The 25,856-nt window shown below is 38.0% G+C and overlaps 2 protein-coding genes across 7 annotated transcripts in view; both read right to left on the bottom strand.

The window, feature by feature from the left end:
* Positions 1-9: 9 nt before the first annotated feature.
* Positions 10-2,859, bottom strand: rfxap (regulatory factor X-associated protein). Its single transcript, XM_055051626.1, has 3 exons — positions 2,257-2,859; positions 2,009-2,119; positions 10-774 (listed from the first exon to the last, which is right to left on the bottom strand). Exons 1-3 carry the CDS (start codon positions 2,686-2,688, stop codon positions 670-672), a joined length of 648 nt encoding a protein of 215 aa, XP_054907601.1. The 5' UTR covers positions 2,689-2,859; the 3' UTR covers positions 10-669.
* Positions 2,860-3,218: 359 nt separating this feature from the next.
* Positions 3,219-25,856, bottom strand: part of dclk1a (doublecortin-like kinase 1a) — a 56,935-nt gene continuing 34,297 nt past the window's right edge. For 4 of the 6 annotated variants that reach the window (XM_055051301.1, XM_055051302.1, XM_055051304.1 and 1 more), the window contains 12 exons: positions 20,300-20,394; positions 13,018-13,099; positions 12,414-12,586; positions 12,047-12,166; positions 9,351-9,497; positions 8,282-8,415; positions 8,085-8,162; positions 7,663-7,759; positions 7,493-7,573; positions 7,301-7,414; positions 7,035-7,108; positions 5,705-5,855 (listed from right to left, as the gene is read on the bottom strand). In XM_055051301.1, coding sequence (XP_054907276.1) covers positions 5,798-5,855; positions 7,035-7,108; positions 7,301-7,414; positions 7,493-7,573; positions 7,663-7,759; positions 8,085-8,162; positions 8,282-8,415; positions 9,351-9,497; positions 12,047-12,166; positions 12,414-12,586; positions 13,018-13,099; positions 20,300-20,394 — 1,253 coding nt within the window. In that variant the 3' untranslated portion in view covers positions 5,705-5,797. Of the gene's footprint in view, positions 5,856-7,034; positions 7,109-7,300; positions 7,415-7,492; positions 7,574-7,662; positions 7,760-8,084; positions 8,163-8,281; positions 8,416-9,350; positions 9,498-12,046; positions 12,167-12,413; positions 12,587-13,017; positions 13,100-20,299; positions 20,395-23,080; positions 23,548-25,856 lie in introns of those variants that run through there. The other 2 variants (XM_055051306.1, XM_055051307.1) reach the window with 2 other exon arrangements.

The raw sequence follows: 25,856 nt of genomic DNA, 5'->3' as shown, positions 1-25,856 counted from the left end.
TAGTCAGTGTCTGAGTATTAATGTTTTTATTTTCATAGGCTCAGCAGACAGATGTCATAATTTTCACATCACATATTTGGTTTGTGTTAACTTATTTAGATCTAGTAAAATTTAGCTTATGCTAAACTGTAAGATGAAAAGAACATACAAAATGTTATTTTAAAAATAAGCCGTTACACTCTGTTGGGTGAAAATATGACCACTGATTGTCACAAGGAAAAACATTAAACTGCACAAATGCAGCACTTCTTTTAAAGCAATGCTACAATTGCTTTTGAACATTTTAGGTGAATTACATCAGGTTGATGTTCACAATAGTACAACACATAAATACCACAAAAACAGTAAGGAAGAACAAGAACACACAAGATAAATAAGCAATTAGAAGACACAATATAAATATAACAATGCAGGGATGCAATGTCTTACAAACAATTACAATTAAATGTCCTGATTAAAACCAATATAAAGGACAGTAAAACCAACTAACTTTAAACTAAAACATAAAGCAAACGGAGAAAACGTTTTGCTTACAAATTAAAAATGATTTTCAGTCCAGTTCAAAGTCAGATTTTGAGCAGCTTCATCTAATTATGCATAAATTATTTGTATTTTTTTCACAACCCTTGTGATGTGTCATAAATACTATCAAATACACACTAGTCACTGTCAACAGCCCTGAAAGTGCTGCTGTGATTGGCTGCGGCTTTGTGCAGCCAGGAGCTGCTGCTGCTGCTGCAGGAACCGGATCACCTCTGGACTCCTGAGCAGAGACTGGAACACAGAGAAATTCATGTTAGACTGGTAATGCAAATATGGAAAAAAGAGGGGAAAAAACTGATCTATCGATACAGTAGATCAGGGATCTGCCACATGTGGCCTACCAGTCTGCATACTGGTGTATGTGTGTGTTTGTGAATATTAATATTTGAATGTGGGTTAAGTGCAAAGTGCTTTATTTATTCAATGCAACTAGAAAAAGGTTATCAAGTTTCAGAAAAAAATAAAACATATGAATGACGGTGAGGACAACTCTTATTTAAAACAAAATAGCAAATGTTTCAGGAATGCAATCTCTATGCTGGAAGAAAGTAAAATCTAAGTTCCAGACAATTTACCTGACATTTCAGGAAAGCAACATCTAGAGTTAAAGAAAGTAGCCTCGGACTTCCGGGAAATAATATTTAAGTCCCAAGATGCAATGTAACCTCAGAGTTTGAAAAATGTAAACTTCAAGATATGGGGAATAACCCTGAAGTATTTTTCTTGTGTGTCCAGAAAAAGTGTGGTAATTAGAACTGTTATCTGGGGACCAAGGAGAAGACTAGATTTACTTTCATAAATGTGGCAATAAGGTTTTTGCTATAATGCGTGATTATATTTACAAAAAAACTTTATTAGAAAATTATTTGTGTGCCTTTCAAATGTAATGGACACAAAGATGAACAAGAAAGAGAAAAAGAAAGGGAGAGAGGTGGTGTAAAAAGTTAAAAACAGACAGAAAGATGAGAATAAAAGAAAAAGTATAGCGATAATTCAAGAAAACACTAATAGTGTGCTTCTACACCTGCAGAAAGAGAGAAAATGAAACAGAACTGAGAAACCACAATGACAACATGTATGACAATAACAATGTCACAGCGAAGCACACAGTAGTAATTAATAGTCAATGTTTTTAGTTTAAGTTCTTGAAAGAAACATCTAAATTCTGGGATGTTACCATTTAGGTAAAGGAACGTTCCTGGAAGGTTACAGAAAAGTAAACTAAAGAAGCCTGTAGCATCCAGAAAAGTAACCTCTAAATTCCTAAATGGTAACTCTTCTTTTATCTTTCATATCCTGAAACGTAATCTCTGGAATTTACTTTCTCAGAGTTTATGGCTAAAGGTGAGCAAGCTTTTAATAGGTATTCATTCTGGAAGAGTAACCTGTTCATTCCAGAAAGTATTCTGCAAGTTTAGAGAAACTTTCATCAGCACATGGGAGCAGAATCAGGTCAAAGACTCACCAGTCTTTTCTGGTTGAGGACTTGCTCTATAAGGGAGGGTCTGGCTGGACGGTCCCCCATGGCTCCCAGGCGCTGTTTGTTCACAGACACTGGACGCTCCTCAGAGTTTTCCTGGTCATCCCCACAAAAAGAGCAGTTACGTTACATTGGAGTGTAGAAACCAGAGAAAAACTCCCGCAATAAATTATTTGCAATTTTTAAAACGACCCTTTAGATTTAAAAAAAAAAAAAAAAACTGTTTTCCTTACATCCAGCTTTCCGCTGGACATAGCCTGGTCGCTCTTCTTCTTCTTATATTTATCCTTATACATCTTGTTGCGATGTTTCTTGCACATCCACGGCTTCCTCTGCTTGGCCACCTGTGTGGTGGTCTCCGTGCAGCCCTCGTACGTGCACTGTTTGGGGGCGTTGTCGCCCTCCGAGATCTCCTCTTCATTGAGCTCCTCCGGGCTGGCTGCGCCTTCTCTGGGATCAGACGCATCCAGCACGTCGCTCTCTTCGTCCGGATCGTCCACGCTGAAAGAGGACACGTTGTTCTCCGACTCATGCGGCGTCGTCACGTTTCTGCTGTCCACAGCTCCGCTTTTACTTACGAAATACCGTTGGCCGTCTTTAGTGAGCAGAAGAGTTGAGTCCTTGTCTTTATTTGCAACGGACGAAGAACCGTCCTTGTTGCTCATAGTTATGGCAGTGAACGCAAAGCTAATCGCCGGTTCTCTACAACAACCTCACTTTGATACGCAGCTTCAAGTTAATAGTACATATTTTTGTAATAAAACATGCATTGTCTTCGTAAAACAAATGTACATAATCGCCCATAGGCGAAAGCTGTACTTCCTCGATGATATTCTTCTTCTCTGCCATTGTGTTTGCGTCTGACAACAGCGACGCCTTTTGGCTCAAACGAGAGCTACACATAAAAATGTTTTCAATTTTAATTCCCTAAACAAGTCGAAAAAACATTTCATACTTGTTCTACCTCTCTTTAATTTCAATTTTCTCGTCACCTCCTCAAATTAGTATACTCCTTAGTCTTCTACGGCTTGACAAAAATGCTTGGAAAACAGACTGAAAATATTAAGGTGACTTATGCCATATTTATTGAAAAGATTCAGTCAGAGCAAATCTGTGTGATAATTATTCAACTGAGCAATAGTAACCCCCAAACCCCCTCACAAAAGAAAAAAAAAACGCAAACAGTTTAGTTTTTAAAGGTGTTTTAATTATTATTTTTGATTATTGACAGACCATTGATGAAGAGAGGTACAGATATCAGTATTCAGGAAAGGCTGAATGCAGTAGAGCAGCAGTGAGAGCACTTTGGTTAACCGTGTACCGGAGAGTGTGGGTTTCATCAGCACAACATATTCACACTGCAGCACATTACTATGTAAATGTCTCAATAGGAAGAAATGCAGAAACACAGACAAATTACACAACTGCTTTAAAATCTCTAAAATTAATAATAATAAAAAACAAGTGCAATTCTGCATTTCTCCCTTCACATCAGTAACTGAAAATCAAAATTACTGTCTGATTTTGCACACAGTGGCATCTTTGTTAGAACTGACAATGAAGCAAAAATTATGGTTTCTATTTTTCCCCCACAAATGTATATTTGACTGTGTGGATTTATCTAGGTGAAACATCAGGTAAAAATGATACTATTCATTTCAATTGTAGTTTTTTTTCTCCATTTTGATCAGATAATTTAATTTATATTTCTTTTTTTCTTTATCTTTTTGCTTATTGAATCAGACATGATTCTTTTTGTTTCATTTTTTAGTTTTTTTTTTTAGTTTTTTACAATTGTCATATATTTACTACTAGTAAAGAAATATACTGTATTGTGAACTATCAAAATAAATAAAACTGTTATTTACATAACATATAAACAATACTTCAACACTAAACATTTTTTTTAATTATAAGAATAGGCTACTGTATGTCTGTCATGCTTTCATCTAAATAAATGAAGTCATGAATGAGGTTTACAGAGCTTAAACAAGCCATCCTCCATGTTTTAACTGCTTTGCACGAGTGCTGCTGGTTTTCATCCATCCTGCCATTGTTTCTGTCATCTTTAACTGTAAAAAGACTGCAAAACATTTGTGTAAATAGGTATCACTTCATACCCTTCAGTACACATTTAAGAAGCATTTGGACCACAACAATCATACTGTTCTTAAATGTTGGCATAAAGGTGCATCTCAGTAAATCAGAATTAAAGTTCACTGATGACATTAAATAAATTCAACAACTGAAAATATACTATAAACTGAGGAATATATTAAAATAGTTTACTTCTGCTAATAATAATTGATGTCATGAAAAACCAGATTATCACATAAGACAAATAAAAAACTGTTAAAATGGAAATGTTATTTTATGAGAGTCTACAGTTATGTGGAAGTAATGACTTGATAGTTGTCCAGCCGACCAACATCAACAAAAAAAGGTAATTGCAGAAGAAGTTAGCTTTGCACACAGTGCTGTATACAAGAATACGGATGGAAAATTGAGTGGAAGAAAAAAGTGTATGGGGAATCTTAAGATGATTTTGAAACGTCATATTAAAATACACATCTGAATTCATTTGTGTTATAAATCTGGTGAATATGAGTTTCACAGTTTGAATCAAGTTGATGAAATAAATGAACTTTTCAATTATTTTCTAATTTGATGAGATGCAGCTTAATATTAATGGATTACAACGGTGGCGTTGGTTGAAAATAAAGATCAATGAAGTGTCAGTGCAACATGAGTGTGTTCAGAAAAAGTGGTCCAGATGTCTGCTACAAGCATTTGGATGCTGCTGTATCTTCTGGTTTAAGATGTTGTGACCATAGCAGGTGTAAAGAAGAGAGAAGATGCACCATTATCGTCTTTATAACATGTAAACCCTGTGTTAGGCGAAGCTCAAGTGGAGCAGAGCTGTAGCACAAGTCTCTGAACATCTTTACAAATTTCTGCTTCCCGTAGCTCTGATTCCAGTGTTGACCAAGTCTACCTCAGCCTAGGTTAATATGTCCCAGTTCTATTTCTACATGTCTCTTTCATTTTTATTCCACTACGCTCTTTAGGACGACAACATTTTTTTTTTTTTTACCTCTATGAAAAAGAGCAATGCGTATAAAAAATGTAGTAAATAAATCATGGTTAAATAAGGTTCAATAAAACATGAACATCAATCAATGTTCTCATATTGCCATTTTGAGCCACTCCAGAAGTGAGGAAGTTTCCATGTTTGGCCCGGATCATCACTGAAAGGCAAACAATTCTCGCCCTTTCTTGCTCCTTGAGCTCGACATGTGCTCAGATGAGAGAATGTTCAAAAGAAATAAAAGGAAGTTCATCTTTCTACTTCCACCCCTCCAACAATCTCTCCTCTTGAATTAGATAGATGGATTTAGGGGATTTTAAAAATTCTCTCTTAAATGTCTTTTCTCCACAGTCAGGTATGGAGTTTCATCTCCTTTTCCTCCTCTTCCTTCTCCTCTGTACAGGAGGAGCTGGATGAGGATTTCCTCCTTGCTTCTCCTCCCCCTCCCCCTCCATCTAATCGCTAGAAGGGTGAGCTGGGGGAGCAGACTGTGCTGACCGAGCTGATGGAGACATCATCGGAGTCCGACAGGGGGCTTGGATCCGAGGAGGGGTCGGAGCAAGAGTCAGGGGTCGGACAGGGAGGGTCTGCGGGCAAGCCGGGGAGGCAACTGGGAGGCTCAGGCCGGAGTGCCCTCGCTGTCGTTTCTGCGTTCACAGTCTGGATCATCTGCAAAGGCGACGGCTTCACATTCGGGTGGCGTCTTCGTCTGAGAATCTGCCCCTCCTTATCAAGAGGGGTGGCCTGTCAGAGACAAACACAGTAGAACATCATGATCAGATTCATCATGCGTAATCCTGTAAGGGGGACAGATAAGTTTTGCACATGCTGGTCAGGAAATGATTTGGGGGTAGTTGGGCAGTGACAAGAGGAATTGCCAAGTTAAATAGTCTATATAAGGGTTTTGATTTTTCCAAAGCTTTACCAGGGTTCCTATACAGTTCTGTCACGATTCCATACACTTACAGGATCAAATTTTCTAAGTTCTCATTCTTTTTATAGGTAGTTAAAAATTGTAAATACAGTAATTCATAATGATTGTAAGGGTTACATCTATAGATGTAAGGGTTTGCACATAATCAGAAAATGGAAGGAGGCCTGGAGAAAAGTATTGTTGGACAGACAGATCTGGAAAATACATAAATAAATATGCTTTTCCAGGTAGCAAAAGAATCCTTCATCAGTCCTTTAATTTCCATAAAACTTGTTCATAAGATTCATCATTCTGAACCCAAATATACACCAAAGTAACTAGAAATCAGACACAATGGTTCATCAAACTGCTAATTTTGTTGTTAATTTATTCATGTGTCATCAATTCCTCTTGCCGCTGGTGTCTCAAAAAACTGTGACTCTCAAGGTCATAAATATGTCAGTGGTTGGACCAGATAACAGAAGCCAGGGAAGTGAAGCTGAAGAGCAAGGCCAGTTCTTAAAAGAGTGAGCTGGGTTGGAAGCAACACACATAAAAAATGATTAACATATTCATGCACACAAGAGTAAAACCACAGGAATTTAAAGATGCAAACAAAGAACAACAGCATTTGTTTAAAAAAAGCAGGATCCATAAAAACATTCTCTGAAGAAATCACTGTCACATAAATTTTTGACATTTTCTATCAAAGGTGTGGTTTTGTTCCAGGCGACACAAATAAATGAACACAACACAGGATAGTGCAGGTTAAGCAGGTGTGAAATGTGTGTTCAGACCGAGGGGAGGATGAAAAAGAAGAAGCAGAAAGCCGAGTACAAACACCAAATCAGGCTGAAATAGCAGCACAGCAGTAGCAGCAGCCAACCAGCGGGGTAGCACTCAGCGATGGATGGGACTGGGGCCATCAATTTCATACACACTATTTTAGGTTGTTTTGAATTATGACCACTTTGTGGTATCTTTCACATCTCCATTGAAACCTGGCGTACCTTATCCAGTACATAGCTGGGTGCTGGTAGAAATCCAACGACCCAGATCGCTGCATAGAAAAGCTGTCATCCAGCTGAACACAAAGAAAAACCAAACACCAGCACACGTAAGAAAACGTCAATCAGAAAGCTGGAACTGTCTAAAGAGCTGGAACTATGTGAACAAAGAAGAATAACATTTTTTCTTTTTTTTTGTATAGAACATTTTAATTTTGGAAATAGTTATCAAAGCAGTGGAATAACGTGGTCTGCAGTTGATTACTTACAGAAATGACTGACACCCCCGCGTTGGTGTCGTTGACCTTGGGCCCAGTGTTGAAGTGCTTCTTTATCTTTCCCGCTACAGACAGCTGGTGTTCGTTTTCACACAAACCCTCATTCTACATTGAGCAGAAGATTAGCAAGTCAGTGTTTCTGAAGGAAACACAGCTTCACAAACTCACAGATGCTATACTTACAGTAACCCAAGGATGCTCCAGCACCTGGAGGGCAGTGTATCTCTGGTCCACCTCCACCTCCAGCATGGACCGGATCAGATCCTGCAGAAACAAACAGCGGAGGGTGAGCTTGTTCCAGTGGTAGCACATCATCTTCTTCACAGTCACGATGCATTCAGAGGATTACTTACCTTCGCTGTCTCTGACACATTGTCCCAGTACGGAAGAGGAAATTCAAGCTGCCCCATCAGTATCTGATCAAAAAGGGCTTCTTGATCCTCACTGCTCCTGCAAAAATGTTCATAATAGATATCAGATATGAACGAAATAGTTCTCTGACAGAGCATTTTCATAGATACAGTAAGACTTCAGGTGTAGCATAGAGACATCAAGTGGTGGAAAAAAGTAATTGCAAAACAATAGCCCTTGAAAAGAAACATGTAAAAGCTCATTTAAGGTTTTGTCTAAAGAGCCTATACAAAGAAAAAATAGTACAACTCCAACTCCAATTAAACTTCAGTACAAAAAATTATTTCAAGTTTCTGTCAATCAAAGCTACATATTGGAACCCCGATGCAGTGAAAAACTTGTTTGTAGATAACTATAAGCTTACCCTCGAAAAGGTGGGAAACCACACAATAGGATGTAGGTGATGACTCCAGCTGCCCAGATGTCCACCTTAAGGCCGTACCTATTCAAAGATAAAGAAATAATTAGAATAAGAAATACCTCAGATCTGCTGAAAAGATAGGATTTTATTTTGCCCTGCAGCCATCATCACATCTGATCTGAACTACGTACTGCTCTTACCCTGTCTCTGCAATAATTTCAGGTGCTACATATGTTGGGGTCCCGCAGACTGTGTAGAGGGGTCCATCCACCAGCGTCGCCAAACCAAAGTCTCCCAGTTTCAGACTTTTGCTGCCATCTGCGTGTTCATACACCTACATATTTACAGAAAGAAAAATCGGTCTGACTAGAGGTTTGGTTTTAGACAGATCCACAGAGTGTAACACGGTGGAGTAGGAAAAGTGAAGTTCTATGAAAGAGTAATAAGCAGTTAATAAATCTTATATGCTGTAAATACTAAAACATTGTCCTTAAAGGATTAAAGACCAAAGTAGACTTCTTTCACCTGAATACACCCAGTCTTAAAATTTAAAAGCTATATGAAAGCTACTTAAAGAAACATTTGCCAAAATAATAACTTTGTATTGAGTATAGAACAGGCAGACCAATACTGGACAGAATGACTGACCAATATCACAGTACTTTAACTAGATTTTTTTAAGGTAGCATAAACTGCTGCTCCTTACTCAGGTATTTTGACCAGTCAGTTGCTAGCAGCTCATTGACCTATTTTAGCTCTGAGGTGGGAGATATCAAAGTAATCAGTGGGAAGATAAAAGACCAGGATGAGTTATTTTAATAAAAGCTTTTAATACAAAAGCTTTGATTTTTGGTTTTAGGAAGATATAAAGTGAAGTGTTTGTGCTCATAAGTTTGATCAATTTAGTTTTTTTTCCCTGTTGCCCATTAGCTCTCGGTGCTAATGGGCAAAGTAAAGAATGCAAGTAATTAATAAAGAAAATAATAGCTTTATATATTGCAGTAGAATATTAACCTTTCAAAAGCTTTTAACGGAAGATCAGTTGAAAACTCCCAAACTATCCTAATAGCTGCCTGAAGTTTGAATGTCACCCAGCATCATTTGGCACATTTTTGGGTGGAAGAACAACAGAATTTGGAGTCGGGAAATGACAAGAAGAATTTGAACAGAAAGATAAAAACAGAAATGAGTGATGCTACATCCTTCAGGGACCAAGAGAAGATGCAGGACACCACAAATCACCAAGTTACTGTACATGTGTTAACTCACCAGCAGGTTTTCTGGTTTGATGTCTCTGTGCACGATGTTGAGGCTGTGGAGGTATTTGATGGCGTTGGCCAGATTGTAGAGCATCCCACTGGCATCTCTTTCCGTGTATCTGTTGGCAGAGGTGATGGCGTCGAACAGATCTCCCCCCTGCAGACGTGTGATGTGAGTTATTAGGACTGGAACCATACTGTTTTGGGGAAACTGTCTGGCATTTTCAGATTCAATCTTTTCGACTGAATCGCTTCGTCTTTTCTGCAGGAAATAGTTTTCTTCATTGAACAGTGCATGTTTTGTCGGATCAGCGGTTGATAGGGGTGATGTATGACCCCATTTCTTAGCTTGTTTGAAACTTTTCATTCACATCTGTAATTTGCATTTTCTACTAATTACTGCTGTTGACTCCTTTAACCATTTCAGGTTTCAGATTGTCATATTTTTCACCTTTCCATATCTCAGCCTCTTCTCTTCTCTCATGCTCTCTGAGACCGTCTCTCCAAGTGAGCTAAATGGAGCAGAGGACTAAAATAGGACTCCGGTTTCTGTCATCTAGCACTTTCTCAGACTCTCTGAAGCTTTGGACAAAGTAGCACAAGAAAATGCCAGACACACTATCCGGGTTTGACCTCCGGGCTGACAGTTGTTTAAATGAGAGCTGGAAATAACCCTCAATTCAGTGGGCACAGGACATTACCTAACAGACAAATAGGAAGTAGTGGATAGATGTGAAGTGGGAGAAAACTGATGATTGGTTTAAATTTTTTATTTATTTTTAGAAAAAATAAAAGATCTGAAAAGTCTGGCATGCATTTCTATGTACCTCTGCTTGTTTAGGGTGTTGTCATGCTGGAAGGAGTACCTCCATTTCAGCGTCAAGTTTTTTGCAGCTTCCCAGAATTTTCTAGCATAATTTATTGCAAAGGAGTCCCACAGGATGGGGCTGCCACCGTCATGTTTAACAATGGGTGACATTGTTAAACAGGTGACAATCTGCATTGTCACCTGTTTAACAATGTAAACGGTGACTTTTTTATGTCCTCCATAAAAGTCACCTGTTTTAGTATGAATTTGTACATTCTTTCACATGTTTACTGTATCCCTTATATGAGCTGTGGACAATGCCAAACATAACTTCTGATGACTTTCTTTCATTATTAGTCAGTCTAAAAGGAACCCTGGGTCTAGATAATCTCCTGTCTTACACTGGCTGATGTTAATTTTCATTATCAAGAAACTCTAACAACAATACATCCATCGCATATTTTTTCAATTAGATTCTTTTGCGTCATTTCTCAGTCAAAATGACATTATGCTTTTACCAAAAAAGCATAAATTCTCCAGGGGTTTAATTTGGTAACACCCCTCCAGATACTATCTCAAATTGTTTTCTGACTGCTCCCTTAGTTCAAATTAAAGTAACAAACCCAAATCAGAAGCCAACAAAAGAACCCAGATGTACATGATTACTATCATCTGATTCTGCATTAGTTGTCTCTCTCGGTCTCTCGGTCCCTGGCAGTGACTATGTTCCACCTCATTCATCCCCAGCCTCCTCTCCATCCTCCTCCCTCTTTTGGACATGGTAACAAGTACGCACATTTCTCCCACAGACTGGCTCACGTCTGTATCCTGTAGTACTCCATACAACAGAACGAACAGATGGATCGCGTTCCTGGCTCCTGAATTATGCACAGACATTTCTCAACTCATAGAGCAGAGCAGGAGAGAGAATGAAGAATGCGAGCACAAGAGCGCCTGGAGCCAAGGAGAGATTCTCTCCATCTCATGCTGCGTGACTTCGTCATTAGTTGCGCTGCTTGATTGCTACGCCTCTGTCTCTGTCGTCATCTCCACTCAAGATATGGATCAGCATTATGTGTAATAGAATATACACTGAAAATTCTGCCTGGTATCCCTAAGAAGAGCAAATGGCCATGAATCTGTTGACAAGACAGCTGAACTTGAGGATTTGTTGAAGAATGGTAGAAAGAAAGCCCTTTTTGGAAAAGAAAAAGGCCAAAAGAGGTGCTGTTTGCAGTTTGCCACAAGTTCTTTATGGGACAAGTTCTATACAGAACAACCCTGGAAGAAAATGTTTGAACAGCTGGAATATGGAGGAAAACCATATCATCTAAATCTAACCTACAGCTAGAAATATCATGAAGTGGTTTACAGCATGTTTCAGTACTAAATTGTCGTAATCAAAGGCCAAACTAAAATCAAATTTAAGATTTTAGTTTGGCAAGGTGAGAAAATTACTAATGCTCTTCATCAGGACAATCTGAGATTTGGCTATTTTAAAACGATGAGTCAGAAAAGAAAACATTTTTTAGATGTGCAGAGTTGGTAAAGACGTACACAAAATGTATGCCACACTTTTCAGATTTTTAGTTGGTTAGTTAGGTAAACCATTATTTCACCAGGCAAAATATTAAGGAAGATTTATTTGCAATATTAGCCTGAAAGCACAAAACCAAAGGAGAGAGGTTGACAACTGCAGTTATAATTGCAAATAGTAATTGGAAAAATAATTAAAACCATGAATCCTCTCCTTTGCACTTCACAGTTTTGCACTACTCTGTGTTAATCTATCTCATAGACATCCTAATTATTTCCACTTAGGTTTGGGGCTTATGTGTCAAAACATGAAAATGTTTAAAGACATTCTATGGACATCAGTAATAATGAAATAAACATACCTTGACCAGTTCCATGACCAGGTAAAGCTCATTATAAGTGTCCATTTCCTCAATGAGTAAAACAATATTTGGGTGTTTGACCCTGCGGAGGATGGCCACTTCATTCTGAATCATGTGTTCCTTAGAGCAAACAGAAGAACATTGAACAACTAAGTGAGATATTTGAATTAATAAAAGTAGATTTATTTAACCAAATAACCAAATATTTAAACAAAAACATGTTTGAAGCTAAACAAAATTAGCTTCAATTACAGCTCATGCATGATGCTCTTTATAAAAACTTAATTTCCATTCCACAGACTTTACAGTTTCTCTCTTTGACTGAACACAGTTTAAATTCAAAAGTTGCTTTCGGACATTTGTTTACCTTGCCTCTGCATTTGCCCTTGTTGATGATCTTCAGAGCGTACTCCCTTCCTGTAGAGAGCTCCACGCATTCGCGCACAACTGCAAAGTTCCCGTCGCCCAGCATCCGGCCCACCCTGTAGCGGTCCGATATGTAGGACGGCACAGCGGGAACTTCGTCCTGGAGAATCTCAGCTGCAGGCATAGGACACAAAAGGTTCAAATCAGTTTACAGACTAAAAAATATGTGCCACTTTATGAAAATAGTTTTCAGAGCTCTGAGTAAAAAAAAAAAATAAAATAAAAAATCTATTAAGATGTCATTTTGAACATGTTCATCCTTTTCTCCAGATCAGTATTTTTTTTCTCTCCAGATACTGAAGCTTATAAGTGACTGACCTTTTAACACAATATAAAACAGCATCAATATTTTACAGTAAAGCGCCAAAGGAGGGAAGAAGTGGTGAGAAACCATGTTGAGAACAGAATGTATAAATCAGAGGAGCATAAAGAAGGTAGAAAAAGAGGCGTCAAAGGTCACTCATATAAGTTTGACATTTGAACGTGTTAAGCTTTTCCTTATTAAATAATGAATAAAACAATTTTGCAACATAAATGTTCCTCACTTTCAGGATTGACGTCATTGCTGTCATCCGCTGGGCTAGAAACCTGGGCGGAAGACAAAGAGGTGGAGGAACCCAGTGACCCCTGCAAAGAGGGAGAAAAATTCACTTTAAAATTATGTTATTGCATAAAACACACCACAAACTCTGCAGAACATAGAGATTCTAATGTGCAATGGATACATTTTATTTTCCTTCGAACTGATGCATGATTGAATCTCTTTTAATCACAGATACCTCTGTTCATCACTGCCGCTTGCTCATACAAAACTAATAACAGCAGGTTCCACAAGTTAGAAGGTCTAATATGAATAATCTGTCATTCTCTAAAGATGAAAATGTCAGAATTTCCTCTAACCTGTAACTTCCTTTTATGGAAGTAGCAGGACTGCAGAGAATACACTTCACAAAGGATTTCAAATGGTATGAGGTGAAAAGCAAATTGACTTCCAAATTTGCAGGAATGGTAAATGTTAGTGCCACATTACTTTGTATGTCCAGTGAAAACATCTTAACATTTAAACAACTGCTTTTGCTGATTGGTTCCTAACAATTCAATCAGAATGAAGAACTACATCTGAAATTTTCAATAATAACATAAATCAAAGTTCATGGTGGCCTAGTATAATTTCTCTTTGAACTGGCAGCATTATGTTAGGATTTAGAAAATTTCTGCTACAAAACAGGTAAAATGTCCATCCCAGCAAACATCAAGGATCAGAATCTATAATAGACATGCCATGCATTGAAATAAACTATGAAAACATCATTGGTATTTCTTGTATATATGTAAATATATACCTTTATTTTTCAAATGAAGAGAAAAGAAGTCAGATGCAGAAAAATTATTTTGGTCAATAGAAAAAAAATCTCCTAAAAGGCAATTGAATACGTTATGATGCCGATTGTGCTGCTGACAACCACAAACCCTTTTCTGTGTCAAAACTTTCAGATTTTCTCATAAAAAATGATGATTGACACTTGCAGATTATGAGAATCTTCACCGACGTTACAGAAACGGAAAAGGCTGTTTTACTGAACCTATTTACAGAAGTGATCTGCCCTAATTCTTCACCTGACTTGCTGTCAGTGCATTTACTCATCTCTTTTGCTGTGACCTTAAAAACACCTATCTGAATGTAGCCATGAGTCAGACTAAAGCCAGATTTATATAATGTTTGTGTTTGGTCGAGCACTCGTTCCCAGAACAAGAAAACCCACTTAATACCCGACGGCCCTGCGGTGCTTTTCATCTCCTCTTTCTGCTCTTGTATTTTTCCTCCTCCGTATGTCCATTTCTGTTGTTGTGCCCTAATCGTACATCTACGCTAGCCGTCTCGTTTCAAACTCCTATCTCTACCTCTCTTCTCTCTCTCTCTCTTGCTTCCTGCCACAGAGGGAAACAAAATACTGTTGCTATGGAGACTGCTCACAGAGAGAGGAGAGCAGCAGCTTATGAAACTTCCAGCAAGGAGACAGAAAGCCTATATATGGCCATTTCCTGTCTGCAGACTGGGAGGTGAGCTCAACCTTCGATGAAAACGCTGCCTGTCTTTTCTGTGAGGATGCCGGTGAGACAGATGGAGCGGCAGACAGAGTGAGAGAGAAAGGATGAGGAGTCTGTTCTGGGTGATGTTAATCATGATTATATCATAAAGCCCAGCGTTCTCCCTGCTGGCTCATTTTGTTATTTCTGACTCCAGAGCTCGGCACTCTTGTTTGAACTGAGTCACTCTGCTAAAACACACACTTGGCAAAACCTTTCACATAATTTTTTTTGGATATGCTTCTCTTCAAATCTGCAATGGGAGCCCTCTGCAGCCGAAAACTGGTCAGTGGATAAAAGAGAATTAGGGAGGCTGACTTTAAATGGGAAGCATAATCGCAGAAGCAGATGTGTTGAGGCAGAAATAATGATCTGTTCTGTGGTGGTAAAGAAAGGCTGCCAGCTGTAGAGCTGCAGATTAAAAATGCAGTGCACATTTACATAACCAACTTAGAGGTATTTCCAGCTTTGTCCTCTGTGCTGCTGTCTGAATCTGATTAGGAGACACATCCCGGAGCCTTCCTGCTCTCTGGCCTAAAAGAATCAAGGTTCTTTTTTTTTTTTTCCCTGCAACCTCTCTTGTCACTTTCAGCGCCAGACAATATTTGACGAAGGACTTAACGCTGTTTGTTTTTGGTGGAAAAATTTAATATGATTTAATGGAAACTGAAGAGTTTGTTTTGTCCCTGCATGACTCTCTGGGTTTAAAAAGCAAACAAGACAGATTAGATTACAGGACTTGTTGTCTAGACAGACAAACTGCCACTCAAACAAAGTGATGGGATCTTATCGGGATTTTGAAATTCATTTGCAAATACAATAGTTAATTTTGTACACCCAAGACAATTTTTTTTTTAAATTGAGAGGACTTCAGGTGCACTTTCTAAAGTAGTAAAATTAAAATCAGCCCAGTAAAATGACCAATTGCACATTTCAGTGCATTAGTCAAACTTCACGTTTTAATCAAAACAAGTTTATATCTGTTACCTCCATTTAGTAACATATATGTTACTAAATGGAGGCAGCTGTAATAATTATGTCTTTATATACCAAAAATGCACTGATGAAGAGAAAATTGTCCAAACAGAGTGGATAGCAGCTGCTCTGTGCTTCTAGTTATTAATGCAGAGCTATTCCGCTCAGTTGGGCAGCTTATGAAAAGTTAATTGCAATCATACATAAAAATAAGAAACATAAGGAGCACAAGAAGAAAGACCACAAAATGAAAATGAAACAACAAATTTAATGACTCAAACAAATGAAAATGAATACATTCAGAAAAAAAGGAAACACAAAACAGGAACAAATGAGCCAAGAAGAGCTGGCTGCCTCACATGACATATCATGAATGTAATTTATCCCACAAAAAAGATGCATGAAAATATTCTGCATCGTTTTGCAAAAGAGTTATTTTAAGGAGCATTGAATATTACAAGTTTTTAATAAAACTTAAAAAATAAACACATCTACAGTTTTAGAAACTAATAACAGCCTCATGTGGTGCAGCCAGTCACATTAAGAAAAAACAGACTACATAATGACAATAACACAAAAAGTAACAGAAAATTACAATACAACAAGAAAAAAAAACAGTCATATGGATGAATAAGACAATGTTACAAGGTTTAATGGATCATTTCTTCTTCATCTCACAGTTTCTTTCTTTCTCACCCAAACACACAAATAAATTAATGAAAAATCACCCAATACAAGAAATGAGTGATATGGATGAGGGACAGAGCATGCAACTCAACGGAAATTGGTATGATTGTCTAAAATTCTTGCTTAATGAACACTTGAGGAAGACACCTAAGTGGCTGCAGACAATTGATGGATGGATGACTAAAGAGTGAAAAGATGGTATGTGAAATCATATGGATGAGAGTCAACTCATCCAAACAACCCGACTGTCACAGGTTCTGCAACGTGAACGTCTGTTTCTCTCACCTCCAAGTTGTCGCTGTCACATTTAATTTTTTCACTTAATGATTTATTTCTCCGCTTTATATTTTTCACAGAGCCGTGACCTCGCCGGCTTCTTTCATTCATCTACATCCGCCTCGGACCGCAAAGCCTGGTGAGGGAGCCTGTGTGGCTGAACGTGTCGGCACATTTAATAGGAAAATATGAAAGAGAAGCAGACTGCTGTTTGAGAAGTGAGCGGCCTTGAAGGGACAATGAGAAGTTTGAACAGAAAGGAGGAAGTGAAGAGAGGAGGTGGGTGACTTTGTGGATGCAAACCACTTTTATAAGCTTTGGCTGCCAGTTTACAAAAATAGGTCACGTTGTGCACAGACTGTGGAAATCAGACAGCAAGTGCATCGTGCTCATCTGCCACCAGAGCACAAATGATAATTTTATGCATAAGTGTTTCTTCTGAAGCCTGCATGAATGTCTGCTCGGATTCCTGGAGGATTTATGCGCATCTTTGTAAATACAGTTTTGCATGCATGAAATTTAAAAGATAAAAGCCACTGTGTTAATTTATTCTGCTTGAGGAAAACAGGTTGCCCTGAACAGAGGAATGTAGGCAACCTCATTCTGAGAGATGATTCCACCAAGGTGACATGTTAAAGTGAACCGGAGGACTGAAACAATATGGCTGCATCTAGAATTCTCTTTGGAAAGCTATTAAAAAAAACTATGTTAAGGCATGTTTTGAGGTTCAACGATTTTTTTGGAGAACAAGATTTTAATCAGGTAACAGAAAGGCCAAAAGGTCTACAGCAAAGTTGCTCCATTTTACCCGTAAGAGTTCTCAACCTCCATCTGTCATGCAACATGTTAGGCTTAGCAGTGTTGTGGAAAGCTAACATTCTTTAGGAATACATATGGAAATTGCTGCACTGCTAGTTATGCTAACCATGGCGATCAATAATATGTTTTGTTTCACAATATTGGTAAAATCTTGACTTTTTACTTCAGCAAAAAATCGCCCTATATTACTACTCAAAGAAAAATCAGAAATCAGCTGAAGTGGGCATCTAGAGTACAGAGCTTTACAAAAATTGCAGATCAGAAATGACAGGTGTAAGGAGAGAGTACAGATGTATGTAATTTGTTGAACCTGGTGCCTGCTTCTATCATTTCTCCTGAGGAAGTTATCCACAGGAGAAAGAGGGGATACAATTTCACCCTTTCAAATGAATCCAAGCCTGGGACTCATTCTCACTCACTCACTGTGAGTGAGTAGAAATGGCTGCAGCTGAAACTGTCACAAGGGAGAGAAGGAATCTCTACCACGGCGCACAGGAAAGTAAGGCACACGGGCGAGAATTATAACATAATATTGCTGAAGAGTGTGAAGCTGCAGAGTGGAGAGGAGAGATAATGGGCTGAAAGAGGTTTCCACTCCTCCTTCGAGTCAAGCTATTGCCGGCTCAGTGTAAAGTGTTAGAAATGGCAAAACTCAGAATAATCTCTCTTTATGAAATAGGCTCTCAGCTTGTGATGTTCAGAAGAATTTAACTGCTGTTTTCAGTAAATTGTGCAAAAAAAGTGTGTTTTACTTTCATTTTCTCATTATGAGTTCAGCCTACAAAAAACATCTCAGAATAAGCTGTTTGCCTGAGTAATAAGATGGTAATTCACATGTGTAGTCACCAGAAACACAACATTAAAGCTGAATAACTGCCAACGTTTACCAATTTGAAGTTTCACTCCAGTCTGAAGCAGTTAAATTTAATTTTTACTTTGGTGTGGTATGTGCTTACAGTTAAGAAAAGATATTTTCCTGTATGAAATTAAAATTTTCGGTAGTCTACATCATGACAGTTCTCCCTGTTTATTCTCTGAGTGCGTTTGGCAATGTGGGTTAATGTAATGTATGCACGTGCCAGCCTGTTTCTTTTATGTCGACCCAGTTCCAGGCAACTGCGTAAGTTCTGCTGTTTGGTTCTCAGTAGCTGAAACCCAAATTGGATCCGCTCTCACAGCCCTGGCTAACTTCCATGGCGTATAAAAAAACTGTACCACTGATAGATCCTTCTTGTTTTATCAAATCGCTTCTCAAATATTGCACAAAACAGAACCTATGAAGCTTCTAGGTCTTGTTATCTCAAACACATTCACAAGCATCTCTGTAAGTGCTTATCTAAGGGTATATAAATATTTTATGTTAATGCCATTTTATATTAATGGCATTCTATTTAAACAGACCAGTTAAGCTTTTCTAATAAGTTTCTAATAAGTCATGTTAAATTAATATGCCCTTGTACTCTGTATTCATACAGTTAAATAAATAGTTAAATAAATATTCTGTTTTTGTTTAGCCGTTAGCCGTTTTTGAGTTGTCAAGCTGATCCCATCCCATTTGGCAGCCAGTGTTCATTGATTAAAAATTGTATTCAAAGCTTTGAGATGTGGAAAAATGCAAACGGTCACAGCACAGAAACTAGAGGATGCTCAACTGTCGCTCTTAATATAGAAGGACTGTTTTGTAACATTAAATACTGTGGGAAAGCTATAAGCCAAGTAGAAAGCCTCATTCATTGGCCAGCTATATTGGCTTATTATGTTGCCAATGTTACTAAAAAAAATGGCAAAACAGAAAAAGAAAAAAGTAGCATTGCTGATTTGGCGAAGTCTAAAATGTATTTCAATTTGCCTAAACGGAGGCCTACATAAGAATAGACAAGAAAAACTAAAGCAAAGTTATCAGAGCAGGAGCAACGTTGTAATGAGTTAATATACATCTCCTGAAAAAAAATCTCCTGAACTTTAGGAGAGACAGAAACTAATCCAAAAACTTAATTATTCTGAAAATTTTTGAATCACATTTAAAAAATACAATTGAAGGACTTGCTGTAACCTTCAGCTACAAGGTTGGGGATTTCAGCAGGACAAATGAGCTTCATGTGTCCTGCTGAAATCAGTAGCTCTGTTGAAGGAGAAAATAAAAGCTCACCATTATCACTGTTGCACCAGAATGTTCATCTTGACACATTTAAGTAAAATTTAAGCTTGCAACAACTGGGCTATGAAATCAGAAGGAACAATTTGTCTGAATGAAACATTTTTCCATTGAGTTGCATGTTCTTTCTCTGCATTACATCTTCAATTTGTGCTTCAGTCCTATTACTATCCTATCTCATATCCTCTTTAGTAAGTGTTTCCAAAAAATGTTTTAATCAGTAAAATGAAACTTTACAAGCAATTGAATTGATGAATTCTTCCTACTATAAAATCTTTTCTAAACCCTTTGCAGGGGCGTACACATACAAAATGACACAAGATCCGCCCTTGTCATTTTTAGATCAGATGCTGGACAAACTGCTGACTCATAAATCCAGAGATAACTAGAAGCGAGGGCTGGCGCTGTGCGATGCAGCACTAACACTTGCAGATAGAATTCTCGGCGAGGAGCAAAGAGCAATGCGTCAGCATATGTGCAAATGCAATGGACATGTTTTTCCGGCTAGTAACACGTGTCCAAACGAATATGCCTTCAGAGCTTCTCTGAGCGGTACTGGATGAGATCAAAGCTTCACTCTCCACCCTGATCTTAGATGCTAAAGGTGTTGGGATGTGCTGGTTTCTTCATGTTCAAGTGACTCTAAGATGTAGTTGGCCTATGCTCAGTCACAGCTTTGTCCTTTTCCTGAGAACATAAAAGGAGTGTGTTACAGACTTAAAAGTCTCTAAAATGTGTGGGCTGATTGTGGGTGGAAATCTTATGTGATTGTGTGTATGTGTGTGTGTGTGTGTGTGTGTGTGTCTGCTTGTGTAATCTAGTCCTACCTGGCGTCGGCTGAGGCTGCCTGGGCTGGTTGGGGAAGGGGTGGGAGATTTCCCCGAATGAGAAGTGGACTGCTGACTGGCTGGCGTCCCGTTCACTGGGGGCGCGGGGGGGAACGAGAGAAAAGTGGAAAACACAAAAGATGAGAGAGGGAAAGGCAGAAAAAGAAAAACATTTAAAACTGGACTGGTGTTTTTCAGGAAACTTATAGCAGCCCACACTTCCGCCCTCAGCATATCCATGCACATGAATGAAATGGAGTAGGAGTGAGGAAGCAGAAAAAGGAAACGCTAAAATCCATTTTACGCTTCTTTCGCTTATGTTATGTTTTGGTATCTTTCTTCAGCCATGACTCAAACCCTTTCGCTCAAACTATTTACGTTGTTGGCTGGAGGTAAGCAAAGGTTGTCCTCCGTTTTGACTGCCTGTTCAGTGCACGTGTGACCTCAGTAGCCTCTTTTTCCAGCTGAAGCACAAAAAATCCCTGCGGCAGGATCTTGTTATACAAGAAAATTATATTAATCAACATTTCACCTGAGTCCTGGAGTCAAGAAAAATAAACTTGAGGGCATCAGTAAGAATCATGTCAGTACAAATTAACATGTACAATTTTGCAATCACAAAGCATTGCCTGAATTTAAAATTTGGTGGGGTGGATCTTACAGAGTGGGATCCTAAAGGATAGGAAAACTGATATGGTGATAAAAGGGAGTGGTGAGAAAATGCAAGTTATTTGAAATCAATGTAATCAATGCAGTTTTTTTCCAGAAATGCTTGCGCCACCCCTTGCAGAACGGCATTGTGGGCATTGAGATAAGTTACCAGTATCAAACACTGCCACTGCCTGTAACTACAGTATTTCTTTTCTTGTCTGTGAGAAATGTATGACGTCAAAAGCATCGAAAATCTCCCTTTCTTTAGTTTTTAGCAAAGTGAAGACTTTACAAAGCAAAGATATGAATCACAATCAGGCGAGAACAAACAAGAATGTTAGAGTTTGAAACTGATTATCAAATGAATTATCAATAAACTGTGAAATGGCCCCTTAGGTTAGCAATGCCATTAAATTCAAAATAGATGTCAACTTCAGTGCCGATCCTTAGTGGCTACCGTTAGCAACGGTAACAATAATACTGTGATGTAACAGTACAGACTGCAAGTTGGACGGGACTAAATCTACCAAAGCATCTAAGACTCCGCTCCTTTTAACTGAGTACTGCAGCAGCAAATAAGAGGAATGAGAAGACTTGTCTGAGTTTTAAACACTAAAATAATATTTCAAATAGTGAACCATTAGCTGTTGAAGTTAGCTCTTACAGACCCAAAGGTATGCATTTGCTTCAGGATTATTGACAGTTTTACCACTTAACTGAGGGTCTGTCTCACAGTTAGTTTGAAGGTCTAGACTACATTTGATATTCACTTGTTCAAAAATCCAAATACTCAGACTGGACAACCATAAACACAATTCTTTAAAGCCAAATTTATTCTTTATTCTAACTTTATTCTATTGTAACGTGACTAGCACTACACAGAGTGGCGGTCTTGATGTTGATATCGCCAGCCTGATTCTGCCAGTTTGGGTTGTTTGTTAGAAAATTCTGGAGTTTGCATTTGCTACTATTGTGCATACTAATTTAATTGTATTTATATGTTTGTTTTTATGGACTTTCGATTGCATTTAATCACCTTTAGTTCAGAATCCAAACTGCTTAAACCAAATTATTCTACAGAGAACACAGATTTATTAATAGCATTGTTAGAATTGCCATGAAAAATATTCTAATAATCCAGCTGGAATTTTAACTCATTCCAACTGGAATATTTTCTTATTTTACTGAAAGCATCACAATAGGCTTCATGCTTGACCTTTCTCAATTTAGGGAATCACTAACACCGGGCACAGAAGAAGACAAAGTTGGATTTGTCAACTTGTTTTTTTTTTCTATTTTTGAAAACAAAAAGGAGAGCCCGTCATATCACATCTGGATCGGAATGTTATAAATTGAAGTAGACTGAGTTTTGAAGAAATTTTATACAAAAGCCGATTTATTGTGCAGTGAAGGTCTGCTGTTTGAAGAAACAAAAGAACTGGCAAGTAGCGTTATTCAAGAATTAAAGTAAGACAAAAAAAAAATCCACTAAAGGTATTTATGAATTCAACATTTCCCCCTCTGCGCTCCGTGTTTTACCTTTAGCCACACTTCTGAACCTTATTTCCCCACACATCTGAAGGTTGCTAAATGCAGACAGCATAGATTTCCACGGTCAATCCCTCGATGCAGCACACAAGCTGTTTGGTTAATGCTTTCTTTCACTTGATTCCGAGCCTCAGCATGAATTGGACAAGAAAAGCCTCTTCACAAGAATTGGACTACATTTTTGCAGTGCAATTCATGCCTAAGAACTTTCTGAATTATTCCACAGTAGAAAGAAAATGAGCACAGCAATCGGTTGATGGCTTCACCATTAAATTACCCAAACGTTCATCATTTGATTTTTTGCACGTGTGAGGATAAATTAAAACGTTCCTTCATTGATGAAATTCAGCACCAGCGTTAGACAGTGAAGCCCTCCTTACTATTGCAAACCGACATGAGCCTTCACAGCGTGAATGCCATCGATTTATTTTGTGCCAAAAACAAACAAAATCGCTTTTGGTAAAGCAGTTCGTCAAGGTCAAATTTCGGGGAATAGAACATCTATTAAACGGTACCGACCGGATTTTAACACATAAGTTTCGGGCTTGAAATGACAACAGAACCGACGGCTGAGTTTCCTACCTTCCACTTCCAGCATGGCGAAAAAAGCACAGTGTTAATCCAAAGTGGCGAAAGGAGAGGAGCAGCACCTTTTTTGTTTGTTTGTTTTTTTAACGCGTTCCGACCGAGTGTGTGTCTGGTAGTAAACTGGTGTGAATGGGAGACGGAGCTGCGCTATACTACACGGAGAGGCGGAGAGGCTGCTTGCGCAAACTCTGACGCGCGCGGGAAGCGGAGGGAGAGATGGAGAGCTGAAGGGAGAGATGGAGAGCTGAAGGGAGAGATGGAGAGCTGAAGGGAGAGATGGAGAGCTGGAGGGAGAGATGGAGAGCTGGAGGGAGAGAAGGAAGGACTAGTACAAAAAAAATCTAAAATTGTCATCTTTCAGTGCTGGTCGGTTATAGTTACCAATAAATTTGCGCTTTTATTTAATCTGGAAGCGAAACAGAATGACCACCAGGTGGATTGAGCTGAAAGCAAAGGATAGATAGTGGAGAGATTCAGAACACAGTGTTCTAAAAGCTCTGTTTCTTCATAAAGAAATGTTCTATTTATTACCAGAAAACCCACCCAAAGCTTCAGCTCAACACTCAACTCCTCCATTTTCGCATTCCCGAAGAAACAAAACCAGTCCACAATATAAAAAGGGATTTCAAAAGGTGATGGATGTTGGGTAATAAAATGATCAACATTGGAAATTCTAATGTTGACTGTTTTTAACAACAAATCCTACAAAACGTTTTGTTATTTAACTAAAGGCGTTGCTTCACTTACAATTCTCCTTCACTGTATGCTGTTGAAGTAGATACAGTTAAATTGATATAGGCTACAGTATAATGTTAATTACAAGCATACTTCAATAAATTATAGTTGAAAATGCAATTTATTTTAGTAATTGAATTTAAAAATGAAACTTATATAACTCATGTAAAATTAATTATAAGCAGAGTTACATATTTCATGCCGTTATTCTTATTAATTTTGATCATTATGGCTTAACAAAAACAAAGTTTTCTCTATCAGAAAATAACATTGTTTAAGACAAATAAAATAAAAAGTTATGTTACAGTGATGTAAAAGCAAGACAATCATGACTATTGACAAATTAGCGATTTAATACAGTAAGGGTAATCCAGAAAATGCCATTGCCAAAGATGTTTCCATCCACAGAGTGCTGTGTTCAAAAATATTGGCATGCAAAACTTTGTGGAAAGAAAAACTGAGATCAAAAATGGTGAGCAACAATAATTGAAGCTGTGAGGATTTTGAAGCAAAACCTTTTAGAGTTTGGTGAAGTTTCAAAATGTATGGACTGTAGCAGGAGTTCAGTGCTTCAGTGCTTATTCAGACATATCCAGCATAAGCCTACAACTGTCACATTCCTTATGTTATGTCACTTCACCGGAAAGTTCAGGAGCGATTTTTCTGGGCTGAGGAGAAAAATGACAAGAATATTACTCAGCCGCCTAAAACTGTAATTTTTAATAAAAATCAATTTTTTGTTCCTCAAAAATGTCAGGAGCTCAAAAGCATTTTCGGAAGTCAAAAACTACATATTTGGGTCAGATTTTGTACATCAGATAGAAAAGTTATTTGTACATGATACAGATTTTACCCTGCAGCTGCAGACTTCAGGTGTAAATATTTGCTAGTCTAAGCTGCCTGCTTACAGGCTGCCTTAAACACTTTCAATAGATATTACAGATGCATTCTGATTTAACAACCTGAGCAGTTATTACAACAAACGAGACACTAGCCTAGTCAACAATCCTTAACAGGCTATTCAGAAATAACAGGTTATGTGATGATTTTTCATGAGGTTGAGCATAATGTGCACTCATTTGAGAGCATTTGTGGGAACAATTGTTACATAACACATTCTATAATTTAGTACATTAGCGAAAGGGAAGCTCTAACTGTATGACTGATTTTGATAACAATGCCTAGGTATTTATACAATAAATTAAGAGAAACATTGTTCATAAAACTCCTACAAAATATATGCCGGCTTCTTGTTTATGGTGTAGAAACACCGAAGTAGTCTTATAAGCCAAGGGCTAACTAAGGAGACTGGATTGTGCAGAAAGAATTGCCACTTATGAAACTCAAACCTTGGCTCCAGCTGTTCTTGAATATGGTACCTTTTATTAGTATAATAATTCAGCTATATTTGCAGCTCATTACTGTTACTTTTAGTGTCAGTAACTGCATAGTTTGTAAAAGCATGGCATTAAAACTATGTTTAGAGTTAAGAAAAATATGTGATATTTCTCAGAGATTGAAATGCAATTGATATAAATTCAGCGCATAAAAGATGTACTTTTATGCAGTTTTTTAATTGCCTATCCTGTACTTTCCAAAGTACACTTTCAATAGTAAATTTACTATTGCATTTGCAAAATAAACATAATTCAAGGTAAGATAATGTGATGTGTGGTGATAATTGCGACACAATACATAAAAATTTTGAAAAAGCCTGAGATGGGTAAAAACAAAAAAAAGAAAAAGATGGACCTGCAGTGACTGTGGAATACACATAAAAAATATGCAACTAAAATTGGGCTACTGGCAGCCTGAAGCGAGCTCTCCTATTTTTAGTGTAATTAAGCCTTTAACATGTAGTTGAAGTGACAATTATAAGTCAGCTGAAGGGTGTCTGATACCCAAGCAGGAATATGACTGTACATCCAAGTGTTTAAGGTGATAACAGATTAAAGTAAAGCTACAGCGCCAATGTGGAGAATGAAGGCTCAGGCTGAAGGAAATTAATTTGTTGACCAGACGATGAACCAGATGG

Source organism: Poeciliopsis prolifica, unplaced genomic scaffold (genome assembly GCF_027474105.1).
Source record: "Poeciliopsis prolifica strain line A6 unplaced genomic scaffold, Auburn_PproV2 SCAFFOLD033, whole genome shotgun sequence".
Lineage (NCBI taxonomy): Eukaryota > Metazoa > Chordata > Actinopteri > Cyprinodontiformes > Poeciliidae > Poeciliopsis > Poeciliopsis prolifica.
Note: the sequence above shows the minus strand (reverse complement) of the source record. Positions and strands in the feature narration are given on the sequence as shown.